The following is an 18,278-nucleotide window of genomic DNA, read 5'->3' on the forward strand; positions in this document are numbered from 1 at the left end:
GATAGTAAAACTACAAGGTCAGGAAGTCCCCATCTGTGAGATGAGGACACCAGGGTTCACAAGGGGGCGATGCAGAGTGACCTGCCCCAAGTCAGATGGCTGAGTGAGTGACACAGCTGGCATGAAAGTCCCCCTCTGTGCTTGTCCCTAGTTTGGTTTTCCACAATCAGCAGGTCATAAAAATGGATACAGGCTAGAGGAGACATTGCTCAGGGCTTGGGCAAGCTCCCTTGGACCAGGCTCAGCCGTCGGATACCTGCTGTTCCCTCTTCTCCTGCCTGTCTCCCAGATTGGAGCCCAGGGGCTGACTCCCTCTGTCTCACCCAGTATGTTGCTGCCCGCCCTGGCTCCTTCTGACCCCTGCTCTGTCCCTTGGTGCGGCCACTGGGAAAGGCGGTTCTCACTCACCGGGCGAGGACGTGTCTCCCGGAGGAAGGACTTGAGGTCTCCTCCCGCCATGAGCTCGAGCAGGATAAATCGGGGCAGAGCTTGCAGACTCACGCCAATGCAGCGCACAATGTTCTGGTGGTTGAATTTGCTGCAGAGCAGAGGGGAGTAACCAAATTTAACTGAGCTGAGTCTGCAAAAATCTTAAGTGGGCAAAGCTGGGTACAGAGTCATGTTTTCAGAGCCACATTATGTAAAAGCTTTCTGTAAATGCAGGGAGCAGGGGTCCCAGGCTGGGCCTAAGCAGAGGAGAATCTGGTTGCTGAGCAGCTGGAAGAACCAGAGGGCAGGCCTGATGGGGGTTCAACCTGCATGGAGCGAACATGCTTGGAGTGGGGGGCTGGGGAGCAGGGGAGTGGGCTGCGCACAGGCACTGAGGGAGAAGGCTGGGGTGGAGGTGGGCGGGGAGATGAGGGTGTCCAGGAGCTGGTGCCAGGACTGCTGGCCAGGATTCACATTTTGGGGGTTGGCTTCTCGGAGGAAGGCCTCAAGTGGAAGCTGGAGGGCCTGCTTCCCCAAGGGCCTGCCTGAGACATGCCTGCTGACCGCGTGCAGAAGAGAACAAGGAAGAGGGCCGCTGGATCCCACCATGGACTCTTCGCGGGGGCTCTGAGATTCGGGTTTTCTTGTTAACGTGATCCTATGAGGACCATGTGAGGCAGTGGGGCCAGGGAGCTCCACACGGGCGCACTTGGGCAGAGCTGATGGACTGGGTGACCATGCACCCAAATACAGTGCTGCTTAGTTACTGCAAAGTAGGGAGACCGAGTGACTCGGGTCTCTTTCCATCTACTCTTCTACTTTCTAGGTTTTATTCAATGATCACTATTACATGGGCAACCAGGAAATACGTCATTTAAGCAGGAGCTGAGCCTGCCACACGTCCTTCTATGGACCCAGCGCGTCACACACGCTGCTCTGGCCTCATTCCTTCGGCCGCTTCCGTCAAGGCCGCCCTAGCCTGTCAGGATGTTTGAGGCTCCCCGGTGTACCGGGAGGCCACGGGCCTGGACAGCTCTCAAGGTCGAACCTCTGCTGTCAGAGCCTCGGACACTGTGACTCCCAGTGGTGGGCCCCAGATCCACCAGCTGAAGGGTCGGGCCAGCTGGGTCGACCAAGGTGGGCACCTTACATCAAGTGAGGGCCCATTTCCTTTACTTGAGAGCTGGGAGCTGGGATGGGTGAAGGACCTGGTGGAAGAGTTACCTGGAGGAAGATTGTATCTTCCACTGTCAACAACCAGCACGCTCTGTTTCTTAAGAAAAGGGGGAAAAGAACCAATGGGTGACACAGGGGTGCTGGTTGAAGGCCAAGTGACATTGACTGGGGCTACGAGATTCTTTTCCCGAGAAAACCAGATGGGGGCTGCTCCACTCTGGTAAGACGTGCTAAGAACTTCAGTGGGGAGGTCTCCTGTTAGAGAGGAGGGGGTGCCCTGCAGGACAATCCCGTTTCCCTTGGAGATGTGCCTGTTAGGAAATGTCTCGTGTCCCTCACAGGCTTGGGGTGGTGGTGTGGGGTGTCCCTCTGGGCCATTACCTGATGATCAGGGCTTCCATGAGGAAATCCAGTTCGTCCTGTTCGGAGCACACTTCTGGCAGCGTCTGGGCACAGAAGGGAGGGTGGGAAGGAGGAGGAGGCTGTGAGCCGCAGAGGTCAGAGGCTGTGGGTAGAGAGCCGCGCTTACAGAGACCCTGGCCAAGGTCAGACCCATGAGGGAACCCCCTCTTACCTTTACAGCCACTTGCAGGGGGCTGGGGTCGTTGGGCATTCCAGACACCTGACCTTCATACACCTCCCCAAACGCGCCGTGGCCCAGACCCCTGTGCAGAGGAGAAGGTGTGATGAGGCAGGGGCACATTTAGTGGCCACTCACAGGAGGCAGGGGGTCACGCACACCCTCAGGAGTAATGCCCTCAGTGTGGCTTTGCTTCCCAGCCCCCAGCCTCTATCACTCTATGGGTAAGAAAGGTTCCAAGCCAGGCTTCATGACATTGGCTGACATTCCTTCCATGAACACTTACTGAGTCTCTAATGTTTGCCCGGGTCCTAGAGGTGACTAAGACATGGATCTGGTGGGAGAGGACAGATAGCTGGCAGACACCTCCTGTAGAGTGCTCAGTGAATGACTGACATGTGCAAAGGGTTCTCTGGGACCAGGGAGGGGGAGGGGAGCAATGCTTGGAGAGGGGCATTTGGGTGGTTTTGAGGAGCACCCCCATTTCTCCCATCTAGTCCTCCTCTCATTGTTCCAACCCTATAAGTTAAATAATTAAACCCCCAAATGGCCCTGGACATTAAACCTTCTCCCCCCGGGAGGGCTAGGGGTGTCCCAAGGGGTGGCTCTGCTGGCCTCTTGTTGTTGGAGGAATCTGTGGTCCAGGGATGACATCTGGCCACCTAGAACTCTCCCTTCTCTGCCTCCTCCACGTTCCACTGCCCCAGCGGACAGCACTCACCGGATGAGGGTGATATTTTTCCGTGGCACCTCCTTCAAGTCACTGATGGAGGAGGTCTTGCCAGCAAAACAGTAGTTGGGATTGTAGTCGGTCATGATGGTGGAGGTGCGGAGCTTGCTCAGCTTGTACTCCGGGCTCTGCAGCTCCATCTGCATGGCTTGCAGCTCCTGGTGCTTCCGGCGGTACACTGCAGACAGATGGCGGTCCATACAAGGTGTCCTGCCACCTCCTCCAGGAGGCCTTCCTGAATCTCTAGCTCCTCCACTGGGGTCTAAATCTTTTTCCATCACTCTTAGTCATACTAACAAAATGATCATAGATGTGAAAGTGTACCTTTCATTGAAAGGTTAAAGTAAATGTAAAGCTTAAAATCATATGAATGGAAAAGATTTATTGTATCATGCAGGGGCAGAGGCACATTAGTTTGGGTCCTCTGAGAATCAGACCCAGGACAGGATTAGAAGTGCAAGGATTTCATTCGGGGAAATGCCTATGAGAGGTGATCCAGGGGGAATCCAGGAAGGCTGGGAAGCCACTAGACTGTGTTGACTCCATGTGAAGGACAGGGTGAGAGAAGGTTGAACAAAGACCCTAGATGACCATTCAGTCTAAAAAGGTTCCAGCAAGGCTGTTGGGAAGTTCTGGAGTCAAAGTGGGCCATCAGAGGAGTCCCAAGTCTCCAGGGGGGGCTTGCCTTAGTAGCTCTGCTCTGCCCAGGTGTTACATGAGACAAACATGGCAACAGATCTGAGAGTACAGCTGGGGCTCTTGGTCACCTGTGTTCCCTACAGTTGAAGAACCACCAAGCCACACAGCTGGAGACAACTGCAGAGTGGAAGGTCTCTAAACTGGCTCTAAGCTGGTGCCTGAGGACCTGCGTTCTAATTCTGCCTTTGTTACTTACAAGCTGTGACACTGACAACTGACATGTGACCTCTTTGGATCTCAGTCTCATTCTCTGTAAGCAGGGACAGTAATGCCTGCCCTGTCCCCTAAACCTCTACTCCCCATCCCCTGGGATTGTGATAATGAAATGAATTCACCAAAATAGAATGGTTTCAGAGGGAATTCCCTGGCTGTCCAGTGGTTGGGACTCAGTGGTCTCACTGCTGGGCCTGAGTTCAGTCTCTGGTCAGGGAACTTAGATCCCACATGCTGAGTAATTCCGTCAAAAGAAATGGTTTTGGAAAGTTCTAAAGAGCTCCCCAATACAAGTGACCACTATCACTGTTATTACTATATGTGAGAACATTCTGTATATAAGGCAAACTCTATGGGAGGTGATTCACAGGGTGGATTCTGCTTTTAAAGCTCGGCCCCACCACTTACGGGCCAGGGCAAGTGAGTCAACTTCTGTGTGCTCAGTTCCTCCTCTACGAAACATGCCAACTGTGATCACAGGGTTCTTTGAGGGTTTAGTGAACTAAAATGTGTTAATCGCTCAGCGTGTGGTGAGCGTGCAACAAGGTAGCTCTTGTCATCCTGCTCTCTGCAGGATGGCGTCATGGGAATCACAAAGGTCCACTGAGAACATGGAATCCCTGTCCACCCGCAGACTCCCCTGGCCCCTCAGAGCTGGCCTTAGAGGGCTGCTTGGAGCCTTTCTTTTCCTTTCCTTCTGCCTCCCCTCAAGTCTCTGCCCACCTGCCCAGGGCATTTCCAGCAGAAAGAGCCTGGCTGGGCCCTCTGTGACGTGCAGATCAGTGCCCCTTGGCTCACAGGCCTAATGGGAAACACTGAGAAACCAGCTCTGCATTCTCTGCGTGGAGCGGGGAAGGGTGGGCTGGAAGTGTGAACCAGCCTAGAAGAGTCCGCTGAAGCCCGTGTCTGATGAGAGCTAAACTGAGGTCTAGAGGGGGCTGGGGAGTGGGGGCGGTGGGTAAGCTTTAGCGATGGTGTTCTCTTCTGAAGAAGACCCCTTCTTGAACAGCCAGAAGGCTCTACATGGGGCTGAGGTTCAGAATTGGGGCTCCTAGGAGCCAGGAATGTGCTGGAGACAGAATGAGAGGGGCTTCTGCTTTGGCTTGGCCTGGGCTGCCCTCATTACCACCGCCCAGAATGACCCTTCAGCCTGAGATGGCACAGCCTGAGATGCCATTCTATTCTGCCAGATCTTCCTTCCCTGCCCTGCTCTGGAAGTGCTGGGGCTCTGGGACACTCACCGATCATGATGCCAGAGAAAGCCAGGATGAGGGCGGCCACCAGGGCAGAGGTCACGACGGAGAGAATCAGCGAGAGTGGCAGGTGGGGCTCCGGAGTGGGCGACACTGGAAGACAGTCCCCACGGGGCACAGATGACCACACTGATTCTCCTCTGAGCTGTCCCCATGTCAGAAAGACCCTTCCCAGCCCCGGACCCCTGACCACCAGCCTTCTCGGAGGACGAGGGCGTGAAGCAGTTTCATCCTGGTTTTATAACGTTTAACAGTAGCTTTTGTGAAGAGGCACTATGTAACAGGGATAAATATCACAGGCTTGACACTGATCTGAAACATCAACTGCGCATGACAGGATGAGCATGCAAAGTGAGCCAACAGGGGCTATAGAAGTGATTCAGATGCCTTGTGTGTGTGTGTGCGAAGTCGCTTCAGTTGTGTCTGACTCTGTGTGACCCTATGGACTGTAGCCCACCAGGCTCCTCTGTCCACAGAATTCTCTAGGCAAGAATCCTGGAGTGGATTGCCATGCCCTCCTCCAGGGGATCTTCCTGACCCAGGGATCGAACCCACATCTCTTATGTCTCCTGCACTGGCAGGTGGGTTCTTTACTACTAGCACCACCTGGGAAGCCCCTCAGGTGCCTTAGTGAGTGAGTGAAGTTGCTCAGTCGTGCCGACTCTTTGTGACCCCGTGGACTGTAGCCTACCAGGCTCCTCCATCCATGGGATTCTCCAGGCAAGAATACTGGATTGGGTTGCCATTTCCTTCTCCAGGGGATCTTCCTGACCCAGGGATCGAACCCAGGTCTCCCACATTGCAGGCAGACACTTTATCCTCTGAGCCACCAGGGAAGCCATCAGGTGCCTTAGGTGACTACAAACTCAGTATGACCCAAAGATAGAGTGTGCCTGTCAGTTAGAAGCTGAAACTCCAATACTTTGGCCACCTGATGCAAAGAGCTGACTCATTGGAAAAGACCCTGATGCTGGATAAGATTGAGGGCAGGAAGAGAAGGGGATGACAGAGGATGAGATGGTTGGATGGCATCACTGATTCAATGGACATGAGTTTGGGTGGGCTCTGGGAGTTGGTGTTGGACAGGGAGGCCTGGCGTGCTGCAGCTCATGGGGTCTCAGAGTCGGACACGACTGAGCGACTGAACTGAACTGTCAGTTAAGACTCTGGAGGCTGAGTTAATGCTCTGTCCATGAGAGCACCGGGCCCAGCGTGTGGGAGGGAGAGCTGGGTGCATGATGGTACTGACCACACCAGGTACTGAGCCTGGTCCTGGACACAGCATTTCAAAAGGGACGTGGACAACTGCAACAACAGGATGGGGAAGAGACATAGACTCGTGTCCCATAGACTGGATGGAAATAAATGGGCTATTTAATCTGGAGGAGCCTTGAGGAGGAGGATGGCAACATGCTCTTCAGGTGCCGCATTCAAAGGGCCACTACAAGCAGGGAGCCGAGGGATGGAAGTTGGGAGGAGAATGGGTCTGGCTCCGTAACTCCCCAACGGGAGACCCTGTGTCTTAGGATTACTGAGGTCCTTGGTGCTGGGGTGTCTGGTGGAGATGAGCTGGCCCCTTGGTGGGGATGTGGGGGTCACATCCTGGGCTAGTGGTGGGACCAGGTGACTTATGACTCCTTCCCAAGCCATGACCCACCTTTTGCACACAGGTCCCTTTGCCTGTCGTCCAAGCACCCATGCAGGGGGCAGACAGCAGTGTCAGAAAGTTTACAAAGCTGCATCTGAGGTGTCCCAGACCATGGAAACTAGCTGTGTCTCAAGCTCTGTGCCCACCCACTGCCCAGCCCCTTACCAATGCAGGAGACACCGTCCTCGGCCAGCACGGTCCCGTGGTCACAGAAGCAGATGATTTTGTGGCTCTCGGGGTCCATGTGGCACTCGTCTACCTCGCAGTGGCTGCAGTTTAGGTAATGCTTAATGTTCACTTCCCCGTGGCCCTCCATCACTGGTGACAAGGAGGGAGGGTCAGCCTCGGGCGGAGGACACCCTGCACCCCACCCCGGGGCTCTGTGCTTCATCTCCAGCTGCGGGTCCCTGTTCCCACATCCCACTGCCACAGGAAGCACCACCTGTGCAGGCAAGTCCCTGACACATCTGGTGAGCAAAACTCAGAGGACCTGTAGGCAGGCGGGAGGGTCCACACGACGGACCCTTAGGTTGGCTGCCACAGGCACAGGGGCCATTACTGTTGCATTTTCCTAGGGCTGACCTGCCTGGAGTCAGTCTGCTTTTGTGAATGTATCAGATCATGCATCCTGACTTCCAGAAAACTTGGCAAGGCGACCACTAGGAAGACTTGACTGCAAGGGACCCACAATCACACCTGTGTGTCCTGGACTCACTGAGTTGCCCTCAGGTTTCAGCTGGGAGGGAGGGAGCATTGGCCCAGGGAAGCGGGCTCTGCTCCTTGGCAGAGGGGGTACCTTTTAAAGCCGGGGTGTACAGGATGCCCAGTGGATTGATGAAGGAAACCCCGTCCTCCCCATCCATCTCGGGGTCATTGTTTGAGGCTGCGTTGCCACCTGTGGCAAACCAGAGAAGAGTTTAACGCAGAGAGGTGGGTGCCTAAGTCTGGATACATGTGCGCATCAGCAGGGCGAGCGACGGGGTCAGGGAGGGCCCTCGAGGGTGGGGCAATGGGAGGGAAGGGAGCTCATGGCACACAGGCTGCGAATGGGGCTCGGTTCAGTAGCTGTTGGGTGTGTGGGCCACTGTCTCCTCCAGGGCCACGGTCTCCTCTGCTGCTCTGCTGGGCTCTCCCAGGAAGCAGTCCATGTGATCAAGAGTCAGAAAAGTTCTAGTCTCCCCAGGCTGGGTTGGCCCCTTGGCCCCTCTTCCAGGACTGCCTGGTAGGGGGTGGGGTGGCGCCCCTGTCCCATCCGGTGAAGGTTGGGGCAGGGGGATGGGCCCCTGTGCCTTTAGGCTCCTGTCCCTCCTTTCAGCGAGGCTTGGGTTATCTTTGGGCTCCCCGCCTTGGACTCCTCCCACCCACCCAGAGCTTGGAAAAGAAGAGCATCCAGTTAACACAAGCATCTTACACACAGCCTTAAAGCAAAACACAGACAGCACATCACAGCGCGTACATGCATCGTGTCCTAATCTGGGGGGCACTGGAGCCATCATCTCCCAGCCTCTCAGCTTCAGAAGGCTCTTCTGCTCTGCTCTGAAGCCCAGAGGAGAGCCGGGGCCAGGGGCCAGCTGCGTGCTTAAGGGCTGGGCTGGGATTGCCCACGGCTGCTCTCAGGAGTAGCCCCCATCAGCATGGGGAACGGTGCCCCTTCTGGAAGCTGGTGGGCTGGGGTAGGGAAGGGAGAGTAGGGAGTCCCCGAGGCCAGAAGCTGCAAACCAGGTCCTCGGGGAGCTGGCTTGGCAAGGACTCTGGCCAGGCCATCCAAAGGGAGGAGTCTGGCCTCCAGGGTTCTCATGCGTCCTTGGGGGTGGCTCAGAGAGGAGTCTGGGAAGCCAAGGCCCCTTTATCATCAGCTTTGGGGGAGATCAAGAGTCACTGGGATCTTGATGCTGTCCTGACGAAACCTCGAGGCAGGATGCTGGCTCGGGAGCCAGCACCCTACCTCTGGCTCGTTTGGCGGGCCGGGAGGAAGGCGTGCATGGTCACATAACAGTCCACACATGGGGTGGGCCAGGGGCAGGCAGGCGAGGGCTGAGGAGAGGACAGGGAAGGGAGGTGCCTAGGACTAAGAGGGGAGGGAGTGACACCTTGAACACGAATCATCTTTACCTATATATCCTCCGCCTCCTCCACCGGAGGAGCACCCCCCTCCACCCCCTCCGAAACCCCCTCTTGTCTCCCACCCCCACTTCTTCATGGCCTGGGGGCAGGAATGTCCTCCGGTGGCACCTTCCAGCAAAGATTTTCCAGACCAGAGCAAGGAAGTGTTATCACTCCAGCCACCTCCACCACCTGTAGGCAGAGATGGAGAAACGCCTAAGTGAGGATTCCGGCTGGTTTGGGTGGCTGCTGGGTCTAGCAAAGAACCCAGGACTCAGTGTCTTCCAGGGGTGCTCGTCCCTATCCAGCGCCCAGGGAGTTTGTCTTCAGTGGGGCCTGGGGCCTTCAGAGTCCGCGGCTAGAAAACCAGACGTCTGCCCTTTGCCGGAAGGAGACCTGCTCTGGCCACAGCTGTGCATGTCCAGATGGGAGCAGGCTGTGTACCCCTGCTTCCTGTCAGGCCTCTGGCTCAAAACCCCAAACTGTGCCCATTGAGGGACGAGGGTTGTGGGGGGACAGGCGGCATGACGACTAAATCCGTTCCTCTGCCTTCCCTCTGGGCCTGCCAACTCCTGAAACTCTTGGCCTTTATGTCGTTAACAACTTCTCATCCCAACGAGAACAAGGACCAACTGTCAAAACCCCACCAAGGTCACAGCAGTGAAATTCCTAGCAGCAATCCTGGATTAGGCACCAGATAACCCAAAGGGCTATAATTGTTTACTAGACAAGAGCTTCCCTGGTCTGAGCCTTGGTTTCCTCACCTGTAACTTGGAGATAACGAGACTCGCCTCATGGGGTGGACGTTAGGCTCAAAGGAGAAAGGGAGTGTGTGAGATATTTTATAAACCACCAAGTGGAGGGATCGTTGGGAATCTGCGAGACACACACACACATGCAGAAGGCCTCACACCCCGAAGCCCAGGCAGGGTCTTGCCAGCCGGCGTCTAAGTTGCTGCTCCAAGGTCAAGAGCAAAGAGGGCTGGCGGCAGAGGCGGTGATGCTCTGGTTACAAGGGCAGTAGCTGGAGCTGTGCTTCCCTATGCCTGGGCCTGCTCCGAACTCTTGCAAAGGGTCTGTACAGAGCTAGCTTGATTGCAATTTTATCTTAAGGCCACAGGCAGACCATAATACATCTCTCCCAAGGCCCTTGAAACTCCAGGATCCCCACTTTGTCTCCCCCTATTGTTCCGTATGACATTTCATGAAGCAGTTTACTTCCAGAGACTCCAAAACCCTTTCTGCTCCAGCAGAAGGTGGGGGGCGGGAACGTAGAGAACTAGCAGTGCCTGCATCTGCTGGGACCGTAAGGGTTAATCTGCCTGGACACATCTCAGTTCTTTGGGAGAACTCCTGGCCAAGGTTCTTCTGGACCCAGAGGGGGCAGCAGAGGGACGTGTAGGTGGGGGGAAGTTGCAGACAGGGCTGACTCTGGTGCTAGCAAGAGGGAGACAGGTTTCAGGAAATGAGGTCAAGGTCATGAATAAGCTTGGGTCTAGAATAGGGATAACCAGAGCCCTGGGCAAGTCGTGGGGACCATCTGCCAGTTCTGGAAGCGGCAGGACTTCAAGAATCTGGCCTTCCTCTGCCAGCCGGAGAGTGGGTGTGGGCCTGTCAAGGCTGTTGTCTATGTTACGTGCTGGAGGGAAGGCCCCCTCAGCTCCATTAGCTGGAAGTGGGCTCCGGTGGCTACATGGGGCCATGAACTTAGTAAATAAATTAGGATGAGATGGGCCTGAAACCAAGTCTGCTCCCCTTCCCCTGCCCCCAGCACCCTACCCTTGCATCCTGCACATCCCAGCCTTCAAGCAAATGTGTGGAAAAGAAAACAATGGGCATAAAAGTAAAAACACATCAACAACAACATTTTAAAAAATGGATTAAGTATGAAACTGTTTGGTCATCTTGAGGGGAAAAAAAACCCTACAACTTTCAGTGAGCTTCTTGACACTTCTGTAAAATGAAAATAATATGTCTGGAAAACCCTACAGGACTGTTTTGAAAAGAACATGCATAATAGATGTGGAAATGTTTCGTAATTTATTAAATGCTGACTGACGTAAGGGGCGCTGTAAATATCACTGAGGTAATTCCTCGCTGTGAACACAATGACTGTTTCTCCTTCCTCTTTCTCTAGCTATCTCTCAGTTGAAGAGAAAGTTTGAGTATTTATTTTAATTAAGCTCAAATCTCTAAATGCCTTAAAAAATCCTCCCTTGGTCTGAGTGTGGAGAAAACAAAACACAAAGATGAATGGTTGACTTCAGAGGAAACAGGGAATTCACATCTCCTTCAGAGCCTGTCCCCATCTCTGTGTGACTGGCTCTCACTAAGGAGGCAGAAAGCCCTACCATGCACAGAGATTTTCTTTCCATGTGAGGAGTGTGTAAGCTGGCAGCCCAGGGCCTGGAAGTACAAACAAACCACAGGGACCTGGGAGGCCGACCCCGCTTAGATTTCTTCCATCTGCTCATATCTAGTTGCATTTGATAAATCCCAGGGAGGGTTGGGTTGGCAGTCAGAACGCTGCCTCCTGCCTCATTTTCTCAATGACCTTCTGCAAGTCCAAACCCCACACCAGCCAGGCAGCCTTTGGATCCCCAAGGTGTGACCTGTCTTTCCTCTTTTGATCCCAGTACCAATATCCAGAGCTCCCAGCATCTCAAGGGCCCATGACTAAGATGCCCACAGGTGTGTGATGGTGCCCAGCCAAGGTGAAGCTCACACAGTCCTGGAGGACCATTCTGGGAGAGGCTGGGCTTGCAGAGATTTACCTGCAGCTCCAGAATTGCCGTTCAGCCCTAGGACTGAGGAGTTATTCTCCAGTCTCTCTGGGTGAAACGTGTCTGTCTTGGCCCCATAGGCCCTGCCACCACCGCCGGCTGCAATGATCAGAGGCACTGGCACGCCGTCCTTCATCTGCCAGGGGAGAGACATTCAGAGATTAAGAAACCAAGCAGGGCTCCCACCCTGGAGACCCCTGAGCCATTTAAATGCTTAAATGTGTCTGAGTGTCTGCTGGGCAGTGGGTGACAGCTCGGTGGTCTGAGGGCTCCCATCTCATGTTACAAGAGCCCATGAGCTCTTCTGTCCCCTTCAACCCCCAGCTCCTGTATCAGTCCAAGTTCGTAAATGAAGCAAAAGCATCAGGAGATATAAATGTCTATGAACACTGGGAGGCGAGCATCAGTCTTTGGGGCTGTTTATACCGCCCCTTTCCTGAAGCGCCTCTCGAGCCTCAGGGATCTGCGAGCTGGTGCTCAGAGCAGATCTCTCTTCTCTCCTTCCTCTGCACGCAGGGCCCTCTGTTTTGACCTCACAACTTCAAGATTAAGCCCTCAGCACCACTGGCCCTGCAGGAGGACCCAACAGGAAATCTTTGTCTATCTTCGATGATATCAGAAAAGTCCACCTGAGGACACAAGAGGGCACAGTGGGACCCTCTGGGGCTCTGAAGCAGGATGGTGAAGGCCTGCCTAGTGAAACTGGGCTGGGACATCAGCATGAGAAGGGCCCGCTCTTTCCTGGACAGACAGGGAACCTTATATCCCCATGGGTCTCCGCTTCCTCAACTTTAAGTGGAGCTAAGAGCACCCAAGGTGCTTGGTTTCTAGGTCTGTCCTGAGGATTCAAATCCAGGATGCAGAGAGGGCACCTGCCCTGGGGAATGGCACACAGACCTCACCTTAAACACATAGGTGGCTCCTCCCCCTCCTCCGCCCCCTCCTGCCCACTCGTGCACGCTTTTGTTCACGCGGATTTCTTCTTCTATCACGTTGTTTTCTCCAATGCAGACTTTCTGGATTAATCGGTTTGTCTGGAGAAACGAAAACACCTCAGGTTTGTGCCCAGGGTCCTCCGCCTCCCAGCAGACAGACCTTCTATGCTAAAAGATAGGGTCTGACAATCTCTCAGATAGCTTATGGTCGAGTTGAGGAGACAAAAAATACACTTGGATAACTATCACTCTGGGAAATATTGAAGAAGGACCACAGGGACCTCTTAGACAGAAAATGCATGGGAAGTTGAGGAAGGAGAGCGAGGCTTTGTTGCTGGACTGCTGAGCATGGAGGACTGCCTGGGGGAGGTGGCATTCAGTTGGGCCTTGCAGGATGCGGAGCTTTTAAAACACTGAGAGTGGGGGAAAGTTATGACATTGCAGGGAAGGAGATCAGCAGGAAGGAAAGTGCTAAGTGGGGGTATTTGGGGGAAAAATGTAAGGAGTTTCTTCAGCTTGGAAAAATCCATCTTAGGACAGAGAGGTGGTCCGGGACAACTTGTTGGGGCCCTTTGGATTCTGAAGAGGGGATGACAAAGGTCCCATGAGGTAAGACAGGGCTGGAGGGAGCCCAAATGGGAGTGGGTAGAGGAGACTAAACCAAACAGTCAGATCATGGCCAGAGGCCTCAAATACAGAGAAGGAGCTGGACTTCATTCTTTAAGCAGCGAGGAGCCATTGAGGTTTTTTGAGAAGTTGCAGTTTGAAGCATCATGTAAAGAGAAAAAAACAAAAAAACAGTGGGTAGCCAAACTCGGATTTTATTCCACCTGATGCAGGCCTAGGCATCTGGGAGTCTCTGGGGACATGCTGGAAATTCCTGTGACACAGAATCCTGGAATCCCTGAACAAAGAGGGTGGGGTTTCAAGAAGAGCCACTGTGCTTGTCGGTCACAGCAGCTGAGATGAACTCACCACACATCGGTCTGACCTCAGAGGAAAATGAATTTTCTTTCACTTAATAGAAAAAAGGCCAATAAAACATCAAATTTTCATCAAATGTGGCTGTGTAACCAGCCAGTGGACATGGCAATTCATCTCGAGCCACTCCTTATGCTAAAGCACTCAGGGGTGCCGGGAATGAGTACTAGAGAAATTTCCAGATAAACAGCTGAGACGCAATTTGTTTTATGGCATTTTGGATTTAATGATGGAAATAATTTGAAATTTTCTAGAGTGGATTTAGTGTGGTTGGAAGGCTGTGAATTGCTATTGTAGACAGCTGACATTCCTCCTGTGTACGTGCAGTGCTGGGCAGGGCCGGGGCGGGGGCAGAGTGGCATGGGGTCTGCTGGAAGGAAAGCCTGCTAACTGCAACCTGGGGGAGGCCCTGAGACGCTGGGCGCATTCCCTGTGGGCAGAGACAGGGGCAGGGGGTGGAAATGTGTGCTGCCAGAAGGGCAGAGCAGGGCAGAGTTCAGGGTCCAGTCTAGCTTCCTGACTGGAGATTTGCTGGCCCATCTGCCTGGAACTGCCTCCTCCATAAATTGGGCAGCTGCCCAGTGTGCTAAGAAGGTCTGTCCCTCCACCCTGCTCCTTTTCCTCCTGTCCTCCATCTGGCAGCAGTGGGGGCCCCCACCCGTTGGGGAGGCCCTCTTATCCTGAGCAGAACCTGCGGATGGCTGGAGATCGCCGGAGGAAGCAACTGGGCCGAAGGATGGCCTTTTGGTTTCCTAGAGCCCAGACTCATGGCCATGCCTCACTGCCCTGGCTCAGGTGTCCCCTCTGAATCAGGTGTGTATGGAGGGGACATTTGATTTGAGTCTCAGTCTGCAGCTTGCTGGGCCCACAGCAGCATTTGGAAGAGTTGATCACTTTTCCATGATTTGCTTTCTTTTTCTGACTTCCTGAAAGTCAGACATTTGAAAGACTTGGGAGCTGGGTGGCTGTGGGCTGATCCCTCACAATACTTGCCTTGGGTGTGATGGGAGTGGTGGGAACTGACTTTTAGACCGATGGTTTTGCCATCCTGGAGATGTTTGGAAATGTCTGGGGGCATTTTTGATTGTCATTTCTGATGGATGATACTGGCCAGTGATGCTGCTAAACAGGGTGTAGAGGCCAGGGATGCTGCTAAAAAACCTACAGTGCACAGGACTGGGACTGAGGGATGTGTGTGTGTGTGTGATGGGAGGCGGGGTTCCAGCAGCTGGAGCCCATTCCAGGCTCTGGTTGGCCAGGCACACAGGAAGAGCCACTCCATGCAGCACCAGCAGAGTTGCCAAAATCTGCAGTTTAATTCTTAGGGTCTACTTTATTCTCTAGAAGATCCTCTCTACACACCATTTTTCAGCCTAGGGAGGACCAGAGGTTGAGGTGATGCTTGTAAAAGGTTTTCTCCCTTACTCAAATGGGCCTCTGGGAGGAGTGGAGGTCTGGAGCTACTGGGAAGACCAATTCCTTTCCCCACACCCATGCTATGCCCAACCCGATCAGCAGAGGGGGCTGCCCTCTGTCCTTGGCTTCTCTGAAACTTGCCCTGCACATCCTCAAAGTCTAAGAGCAAGTAGATTGATTAATGGGGCTTCCCTGGTGGCTCAGACAGTGAAGAATCTGCCTGTAATGCAGGAGACCTGGGTTCGATCCCTGGATCAGGAAGATCCCCCGGGGAAGGGAATGGCAAGCCTCTCCAGTATTCTTGCCTGGAGAATTCCATGACAGACCATGGGGTTGCAAAGAGTCAGATGCGACTGAGCGACTAACACTTTCAGATTGATTAATAAAATGATAAAATGCAGCAATCCAGAGGAACAAGTAGATTACAACTGAATTAAAAAAAGAAGGACAAAGTCTTGTGAAAAGACATAACTGATTACGATCCAATCAAGTAAAAGTCCCTTGCAGAAGTCAATGCAATATTTTTGCTTAGATGAAAGAATTACATTAGCACTCAATAAATTCCTGTGAAAATTACAGCAGCTTGTAATTTAATGACTTAATATATTATATCAGGTTGGAAAGTCTTGATTATAGCTGCTAAATAAAAGGGTCCAGGCATTTCTCAGGCACAAGATTGCACCTGTGAAGCTTACTCCTGCTGCTTCGTTTTCACTCTTTAAGGTGGGGTTGGGGGTGGGACGCCGTACTTTACCCCTGGCTCTCAGCCTGAGATCTGATTCTTAGGAGCCCTGAGGTTATTCTGTGGAATTGAACTCATCACCTTCATTACCACTTCTGTCTTCCAAATCTGCTCTTGAATAAGCTTCTGGAGAAGGAGCCCTGTGTGCTGGGTCCCAGAAGCTGGACCCCTGCCCCAGCCTCACCCGGTGCAGAAGTTCACCATCAGATGAGGGTGTGGCCTGCCCACGTGGAGACTCGCCCTGTGGAGTGCTGAGTTCCCATGTGGACAGCCAGCACCCTGGGTCCTGCCTCCCTCAACACAGCTGAGAGGCATGGCTGCAGCTTTGTTAGCCCCACTGTCTCCCCCTGCTGGCCACCTTAGATCACTATTGGCTTTCTTAAGTGCTGCCCTTGGAGCGCTCTGTGTTTGACAGCTGAACACCCCAGTGGGATCAGGAACCAGAAGGAAGGGCTGTCTCGGGCTGGAGAGGATGACAGTCTAGCTTGTCGGGTGGTGTGCTATAACAGGAAAAGGGAGAAAAAGGGTAGAAACTGAAGCCCCAGCACATATGGGCATCAGAAACAGGAGGCAGAGTCTCTGTGAGCATTATGAGTGACTCTGGACAAGTCCTTTTGCCTCCACGGTCTCCACTTTCTCATCTGTGAAATGGGGCAGAAATGGATTACATGGTCTTCCAGCTCTGAGTCCATGCTTTAAAAAACTTAAAAAATTTTAATCACACAAATAATACATGAATGCATTCTTTTTCTAACAATATCAGACATTACGGACAAAGTACCCTCAACTCCAGTCCCTGCTCCAGAAGCAACCACTATTATCTGTGTCCTTCAGAATGTTTTCTGTGGCTTTATGTACATATATTGGCTGTGAGTCTGTGATTTTGAGCTGAATAAGACATGTTTGGTCTGGCATTTTCCTGTTTATAACGATATGGCTAAAAAAAAATGATGCCCTTGCAAGAAAGCTTAGGAAGTGGGCTTCAACTCGCACTTGTGCTGAGAGGAACAACCATTTGCCCATTTCAGCAGAACTCAGGACTTCAGTTTTAAGGACTGCTCATGAAACCCACGCCTCAGCCTCCATCCCCGTAGGGATGTGCAGTGCCCAAAGCTACACCACCCACTTTCTCAGGCACCCAAATGGCCCTGGAAAGGGAGGAGCATTTCAGGCAGAACAAGGGGTGAGTCTTGCATTTTTTGAATGAAAGCTCCCTGATGGGGTGTGTCTGGCATTGGTGTTCCCGAGGGACCTGCCTGGGTCCTGGGGAAGGTGGAGGAGAAACCCCCACTCTGGGCACTTACGCTGGGGCAGGCGTCTTCCCCTTGCTGCCCAACCAGGATGTACAGCGTGTCATCCTTCTCCAGGTTGAAGATGCCCAGCACAGACACGCCGTGGGACCGCATCATTGTGTTCTTTCCACCTTTCCCGCCAGCTGCCCCGTAGCCGGAGATGCTGCAACAGGACAGAGCGCATGGGCTCCTGCCTTGGGGCGTGAGGACCGACTCCCTTCCTGCCCACCCCACAGTTCCCAGCAGGCCAAGCACACCACCCTAGTGCTGGAGGGCAGTCCCCTGCATCAGCCCACGAGGTCAGCAAGGAGGGTCCTCTGTCTACTGTCAGGAGAGGGCAGTCAAGTTCAGAGAGGGACAGGGAATCGCCTCATACACACAACTAGGAGGATACAGAACTAGTAAGGGGTACAAGAGAGGAGAGGGAGGAGGGAGAGGGGAGACAGAGAAGAGAAGATAGGGAGCATCTGCATTAAGGTGGGGTGTTAGATGATGGTGTCCTGAATACCTGGGGTTTCCTATTATAGATTTCTCTCCCTGTCCAAGATCAAAGGATTCATGTGGTCCACCTTAGACAAGCAACTTTCCTGTTCTTCATCTATAAAGTTTTCCTGAACTTTCCTGCTCCTCATCTGTAAAATGGGGATGAGAAAAACCTACCTTCTAGCCCGTGTGTGTGGTGAAGGTTAAAGCAATGAGGTTACGTCTCAGAATTGTGGCTGGCACATAAGAAGCACTCACTGAGTATTTATTATTATTCTTACTGATGGGAGTAGCAGTAATTGACTTGGTACGAAGTTTTAAAGTCTCCCCAAGGGCTCTAGACACAAGGAGTCCCACGTGGAATGACAGAGGAGAGTGGTGTTTACGAGCACAGACTGTTTATTCCCATCTCGCCAGTAACTCCGTCTGGAGCCATGTGTGTGCAGACAACAAACAACCAATCATTATGAAAATAAAACCAGAGTGTGGGAATGCAGGGGTATTCCTGCTGCCTCTGAGGCTGTTGAGATGAGGTCAAGCAAGGATGGGGGACAAAGAATACAATTGGTGAACCATATGAGAAGAGCAGTGTGCCTACTACACTCGCCTCCCCAGAGACTGGCTGCCAGGGAAGGAGTTTGGGGGCTTTCGAGTCCCTGCATATTCAGATCCAAGGTCTTTTATGAAAAGCTTTGAGGGAGAGCTGCAAGGTGGTTTTGTTCACATGCACACGTGGTGGCTTCTCCACCTTTAATTCTAGGAAATGTCCTGTGTTCCTAGCATGGGAGGGAGCTCCTGGGGGCTGTCCTAAGGCA

General features: G+C 53.1%; 1 protein-coding gene across 1 annotated transcript in view; it reads right to left on the bottom strand.

Moving 5' to 3' along the window:
- Nucleotides 1-18,278, bottom strand: part of ALK (ALK receptor tyrosine kinase) — a 759,079-nt gene that overhangs the window by 34,263 nt on the left and 706,538 nt on the right. Inside the window, exons 13-23 of the mRNA XM_081484296.1 lie at nt 16,993-17,143; nt 12,517-12,648; nt 11,606-11,750; nt 8,841-9,023; nt 7,525-7,623; nt 6,894-7,046; nt 5,069-5,173; nt 2,907-3,093; nt 2,180-2,270; nt 1,987-2,051; nt 409-538 (exon numbers count right to left, since the gene is read on the bottom strand). Coding sequence (XP_081340422.1) covers nt 409-538; nt 1,987-2,051; nt 2,180-2,270; nt 2,907-3,093; nt 5,069-5,173; nt 6,894-7,046; nt 7,525-7,623; nt 8,841-9,023; nt 11,606-11,750; nt 12,517-12,648; nt 16,993-17,143 — 1,441 coding nt within the window. The remainder of the gene's footprint in view (nt 1-408; nt 539-1,986; nt 2,052-2,179; nt 2,271-2,906; nt 3,094-5,068; nt 5,174-6,893; nt 7,047-7,524; nt 7,624-8,840; nt 9,024-11,605; nt 11,751-12,516; nt 12,649-16,992; nt 17,144-18,278) is intronic.

Source organism: Giraffa tippelskirchi, chromosome 4 (genome assembly GCF_054371585.1).
Source record: "Giraffa tippelskirchi isolate mGirTip1 chromosome 4, T2T-mGirTip1v1.2.pri, whole genome shotgun sequence".
Lineage (NCBI taxonomy): Eukaryota > Metazoa > Chordata > Mammalia > Artiodactyla > Giraffidae > Giraffa > Giraffa tippelskirchi.